The following is a 6,513-nucleotide window of genomic DNA, read 5'->3' as shown; positions in this document are numbered from 1 at the left end:
TTTTACCATCTTCACACATACAAACAACCAAACAGTATAACAATTTAATAAGATTTAGAAATTTTTCAAAAATACTTGTTGTTGTATTATTATGAATGCGTCAAGGTAATAAAAAAGATGAACTTTCTCTAATTATTTAGACATTCATGACCGAAAACCTGATAATTGTTACTAATTAAACATTCGGTTACGACTATAGGTACATCAAGAAAAGACGATGGTATAAGACAAACAGATGATATAATTCAAGGCTATTATTTAAAAAACTATTGATTATAATACATAAAAGGACAAAAAAACTTGTAAAACAAAAAAAAAGTTGCAGTAACAGAAGTTGAAGAAATGAATGAAGAAAGAAGAAAAACTCAAGGTAACAATTTTTCTTTATGACTTAAATAGCAATATTTGTTTATAAATATCTAAAACGTTCTAAATTGTGATAATCTTTATTGAAGGAGATGAGAAAGTGTGTAATGATAAAGTTGATTTTGAGAATAAAGGTACATCAACACAAGAATATGCTGAAAGACAACCTGAAGAAATCATTCGAGGTAATTAATTAAAAAAAACTATTGTTTTAAAATAGTATTTTCATAATACACTAACAAAAAAAAATTAAAAATAAAAAATGGTATGTAGTTACAGAAGTGGAAGAATTAAATGCAGAAATTGGTGAAAAAAATTTATCAACGACTCTACTCAAAGTATTAAAAAGTTTTGTATATACAATCACAAAAACAACACAAAAAAATATATATTTTAACTTAGTTGTATTACAGGGCTTGTTGATGTTAATGTTGAAGAAAATTATGAATAGTGAAAATTTGGATTCAGTGATAATGAAAACTCCAATTTTCAATCAATCAGCAACATTTACAACTCCTGGATCAAAATCAAAAAAGTTGTCTCTTGTTGCTACATCTCCTACACCAGCTACAAATTATCATAAAATAGATAAACTACAGCGAGAAGAAAGAGAAAAACGCTAGCACCAGCCTTGAAATCACCTTACCTCAACAAGGAAATTGCAATGACTGAAAAAATAACAATTGATGAGTGGATTGCTTCACGATTTGTTATTAGTGATCTTTCTGAAAAAAAAATAAAATGAAAGTGATTTACAAGTCAGAATTCATCACTGCTTTCAAGTTTGTATTTGATTGCTTTTGTCCGAATATATACATCTCGGCTGGTGCTATGGGCATTTACACAGAATTGTTGAATTATGAAGAAAAGAAGAGAGATGAAAAATTATCCCCGTTGAGGTTTTTTGCTTCATCTACAATTATAGTAAGTATTACACCTTTATTTATACGTTAAAAAAATTTATATGTAGATTAATTATATCAAATTTTCATTTTGATACATGAAGCCAAGTGATTACTATTTAAAGGAAGCTAACATCAGCGATTATAGAATACTAGAAGTTTTCACGGACAACCTTGAAAAGATAATGGCTTTACATAAATACGAGTCACTCGAACCGGTTACGCTGTTTGTTGTGCCGGTACTTTATGAATACCATTTCTATAGAGTGGTTTACAATTTGAAAATAGGAACGATCGAGCTGATTGACAACATGGCTAACAGTGATATATTAAAAACTACTCGCTTTAAATCAGTTCAAGAATAAGCAAATTCTACAAATAAAAAAAACTTTGGGAATAAGATACAAGGGTGTCCCAGAAAAGCTGGTAAACATTTAAATATTTTGTAAACTGATTTACGGAATATAGCCAAAAAAAAAATTTGAATTACGTTGATTGCCCGCAGAGGGATATTTTTTGCATATATTTAGTGAAGATGAAGCACCCGATTGCACCAAGGTTGGAGATATCAGAAATCAAAAGGCTGCAGATGGATTGGACAACAAAAAGCAACAAACTCGATTATGGTATATCTTCACTAGACACATGGAAACTTATAAGGGGAAGTATCCATGGACATGCGGATTTTATAAAGAGTCTCCAAGGCAGAAACGACAACTAAACGATTTGAGGATAAAATACATGTCAAAGGTTTTACTATCTGATATCAATAAAGCCAAAACCGATTTAGTTAAACTGGCAAAGGAATATGATGCATTATCTGATGACAAAACACTGTTCAGTTTCAAGAATTTAACTGCTAAAATTAATGAGAGGCAAGAGGAATAGAAATGGCAGATCAGAAGATCGGGAAACCTTGGTATCTTTGTTATGTTTGTATAGAAATGACTAGTTTTATCTTTTCCAAGTTATAACAGCTTATACGTTCTACCAGAATAGGATAGAGTTTAATTTTGGTTTTGATTATACGTTCTAACTAAACATATCCATCTTATGTTTGCTTATATGTATTATCAGTCCTTGATATTTAGTTGTATTAACTAGTTGTTTATAAGATAACAAAGAGTTCTTCATCAAGTAAACAAAAACATTAAACATAGAATTAACTTACCATTAAACATAGAAGTTATCAAACCACATAACACATAAAAACGACACAACAATTAATGTATATTCAGAAAACACAGCCTAAAATCCATTTATTACATGATAGATTTAAGAAAGTCGGTCTTCAATTTAATAGAGCAATTCAGAAGTTATATCACCTTGCATGAATCTTTCAACTCATATGCTTCCTTTTTTCCTATGTCAACCAAAAACAAAGCACACAAATAGTTAATAGTACTACCAGACATTTTTTCTAGCAAATTTGTTATTTCATCCCTCATATCCATGTTACACCAACGGTTATGATAAACTGATCTTGTAAAGCAGCACGACTCTTTGTATCTTCAAGGATCTGTGCTTGATATTGTTTCAATAGCAAATCCTTAGCTGATGAAGAATACGATGAAGGTGAGGAACCCTCACAATCTATATCTTGGGTGATGAGTTTTGAAATTTGTGTGGTGAGGTGAAAGGTGTGGTTGTAATTAAATAGATAAAAAGAAAGATAGATAAGACAAAAAAAAAACTAAAGTAAAATCAATTATTGGAAAAGTGAAAATCTTTTAAATATTAACAATTTGTTTAAAAATTTAAATATTAGAGAACTGTGAAAAAAAAACTTACACGTTCAATTAATACGTTCTACAAGTCAAAGTTGAAAAAATTGGTCACATAATAACCCTACTGAAATGACAGCTATATGTAATTAGAAAATTACGTTAGATATTAACTAAATTATGCAATAAGTTACATCACCAACCAATTATAAGAAGAGTGAAGACACATCAAAGATTAAATTACCAAGAAAAAAGAATTAATTACAAATTCCATTAATACGTTCAACTACTCAAATTGCAAAAAAATGTAATGCAATCATGCCTACTGAAATGTTAATATAGCTAGATATATATACTCAAGTCAGATGTTAAGTAAATAATGCAATAACTTCATTCACCAACCAAAAATCTTTAAGTCTATAAAAAGAGAGCAAACACAACAAACAAACACACACAAATGAAAATAAAAGGATTCCGGAAATGTTACAGTGAAGAGCATTTTTAGAGCAAGAATCAACATTGAGCTTGAGAAAGATTGCAATCGGCTAAGAGTGATTCAAGCTACAAAGGGGAGTGTGAGCGATGAAGCGACAAAAAGCAATGATCTCTACCAAGAATTTAAGAAACAACCTGAAAGCACGTTCAAGACAAAGGCAGTAAACTACCTGGAAAATCAAGCTTCATGCTATGGTAAACTTCATGATGTTCTTGAGAGACAGCTCACAAGGTGTCGATGAATAAGAGACTCAAGCTTAAAGGGGCTCAAGATATCCTTGACAACAACTAGGGTTCGTGATGACTGTTGGTGTGGTGGTTTATAATAAGTTTGTGATTAGGTTGTTTGATAAGTTGGGTTGGGTTGTCTTTTGATGTAAGTAGGTTTGTCTCTTATGAATGTCTTTTGAACCAGTTTTAATATAAGATCAGTTTATTTACGATGCATTATTGAATTAAAATATATAACATAACAAAAAAATACAATTACACGTTCTACTAACCAACTTACACGTTCGACTACAAAAAAAACCAAAAACAAAAGTTTAAAAAGAAAAATATAAACAAAACGAAACGGCTAAAAATTATTCTTCTCGAAGTTGGGGACAAGTCCGGCTGTTATGACCATGTTGATGACAAACTTTGCATTCTCTATATTTCTTCCCAGACCGACTTATAGCTATCTCTTTCTGGGATTTAATCATTTTATGTGACCCGCGACCCTTGTTTTTTATACCACTAGGAAAACGGACAGTCACCTTTGATGATTGATTATACCATAGAACAACAGCAAACCTATCCTTGTTTGATAAAGTAGTTCTTTTGTATCTTGTCTCATCGGCATGTTTGATCATTATATTCATTTGATCTCTGACTATAATTAGTTCGTCAACATCGATTACATAGCAATTTATAAGATACCCACCGACCAACGTTATTTCTCTTGAAATCTCTTTAACTTTGAAATTTGTCTCGTTACCAAAACTTGAAATTGAAGCAGTTCTAGGATTTACACCAGCATCTCTCTTCCAACGATCCAACATGTATTTCTTTGGGAATCTTGTAACTCTGAACAAATTTAAAATATGAAGATTGTGATGACACAATAACCCATAATGTTCAAATCTTTTACATCCGCATGAAATTGTCGAATCAATTCCGTCCACACCATCCTTCTTAAACAAAACCTAACAAAAAAAATATAAATACTTTAAACATTATATTTCAAATCAATTAAAAACAATACTAACACGATCTATGTTAAAAAAAAAGTTTAAACGTTCTAACACGTTTTGTAAAAAAGAATTAACTCAATCTTACCTCCAAACATCCTGGGACATACGCATTAAAAGTCAAATACAGAAAACCTCACAAAATATTCTTCTTCGGTTGATTTCAAACATGCAACACCGCTTCTAATATGATACATTTCATCTTGGAAATCACTAAAAATAACCCTTGTATACATCAGTTCTGCTTCCTTCTCAAAAGGGTTTTCACTAACCAAAGCAGGATGCGTGCACCTAGTATCATGATTATTTTTCCTACCATTGTGCCTTTGAATCTCCATACAATGATCAAAATGACTAAAGAATCAACAAGTGATAACTGAGTTAGAAATTGACAAAAAACAAATGATTTTCACTTTCTGATCTCGATGTAGTTCTCATAAGACCAGACAACGGTTCATCCCTATAATAAGCAGGTATCCAATCATATCTCATTTCAAACATGTCAGACAACCATTTATTTGTTTCGAGATCATATTCATTCATTATAAGTTCCAACTGTGTTTCGAATTCGGATTAATAAATTGCATCTGTCCAAACAATGTCACGTATTTTACGTTTGGAATCTTCATTATTACAAAGGGCAACACCAACCTGTTGTTACAAAATTAAAAATTTAGTAATACGTTCTATTTCAGTAAAAAAGGTTAATAGGTTCTATATCATTCCAATTGAAATACAAAAACTTCTAAAACACAAATAATATGTTCTCATACGTTTAAAACTATGCAGTAAACATAGTGATGCATGCTAATATGTTTAGACGTTCTAAAACGTTCTAATACGTTTTCATAATACTGTGATACATAACAATAAGTTACCTTATCAGCAAGTTTTTTCATAATATGCCACATGCATAACCGATGTCTCGAGTTTGGGAAGACTGAGGAGATTGCTTGCTTCATAGCAGGATCTTGATCAGTAACAACCACCTTTGGGGCAATATCAAAAAAATCAAGAAAAACTTTCAAAAGCCATGAATAAGATTCAATAGATTCAGAAGATAGCAATCCAACACCAACTGTAACATTTTGGCAGTGATTATCAGTGGCAGTAAATTGTACAAAAACCATCATGTATCTGTAAAACAAATTTATAAAAAAGAATTAAATAAAAACATCTGTAAAATATTAAAAAGTAAAAAAAACAAATGTATTAAATGACATACTTGTTGGAATTAAATGTGGCATCAAATGATATAATATCTCCAAAAGCCAAATAATTCTTCTTTGAAATCTCATCAGCCCAAAACAAACGATCTAACTCACCATTATTATTAACAGTGTACTCAAACGAATAATCATCACAACAGTTTTTCTCCCACTTAATCTTTGTACAACCATTTCAGCATCATATTCACCAATAAAACAAGTTAAACTTTGTTTAAAATTCTTACAATCATCTTTTGTAGCCCCAACTTCCTCAAATCCTCCATACTTTGTCCTCAGAATATTAAACGCCTTAAAAGTACCCAAATTCAATGTTGACATCTCATATATAATATCTTGTTGTACATAAGTCAACTTTCTATTCGCTCGAAGAAAATGCATATCATTTGAACCCACCATTTCATGATTATGTCATTCGACAAATACATTTATTTCAAACCTCAAACCGTCATCAGATTTTAAAAAAATTTGAGCTCGTCAACCACACCAAATTGTTGGTCTATTCCTTCTTTTATAATATGGTCTGTTTAAACACTCTTTTTCAGCCATAGAATCATAACGGTTTGGT

General features: G+C 30.8%; 2 protein-coding genes across 2 annotated transcripts; both read right to left on the bottom strand.

Annotated features, from left to right (window-relative positions):
• Window positions 1–3,994: 3,994 nt before the first annotated feature.
• Window positions 3,995–5,057, bottom strand: LOC143566253 (uncharacterized). The gene is made up of 4 exons (XM_077053002.1): window positions 4,848–5,057; window positions 4,598–4,674; window positions 4,129–4,555; window positions 3,995–4,006 (listed from the first exon to the last, which is right to left on the bottom strand). The coding sequence occupies exons 1-4, from the start codon at window positions 5,055–5,057 to the stop codon at window positions 3,995–3,997; spliced, it is 726 nt and encodes a 241-aa protein (XP_076909117.1).
• A 235-nt stretch (window positions 5,058–5,292) lies between these two features.
• LOC143566252 (protein FAR1-RELATED SEQUENCE 6-like) lies at window positions 5,293–6,211 on the bottom strand. The gene is made up of 4 exons (XM_077053001.1): window positions 6,173–6,211; window positions 5,945–6,105; window positions 5,598–5,856; window positions 5,293–5,370 (listed from the first exon to the last, which is right to left on the bottom strand). The coding sequence occupies exons 1-4, from the start codon at window positions 6,209–6,211 to the stop codon at window positions 5,293–5,295; spliced, it is 537 nt and encodes a 178-aa protein (XP_076909116.1).
• Window positions 6,212–6,513: the final 302 nt, after the last annotated feature.

This window comes from Bidens hawaiensis, unplaced genomic scaffold, assembly GCF_021521415.1.
Source record: "Bidens hawaiensis isolate Kalapana, Puna unplaced genomic scaffold, B.hawaiensis_p1.1 tig00022778_1, whole genome shotgun sequence".
Classification (NCBI taxonomy): Eukaryota; Viridiplantae; Streptophyta; class Magnoliopsida; order Asterales; family Asteraceae; genus Bidens; species Bidens hawaiensis.
The sequence above is the reverse complement of the archived record's forward strand: the minus strand, read 5'-3'. Positions and strand labels throughout refer to the sequence as shown.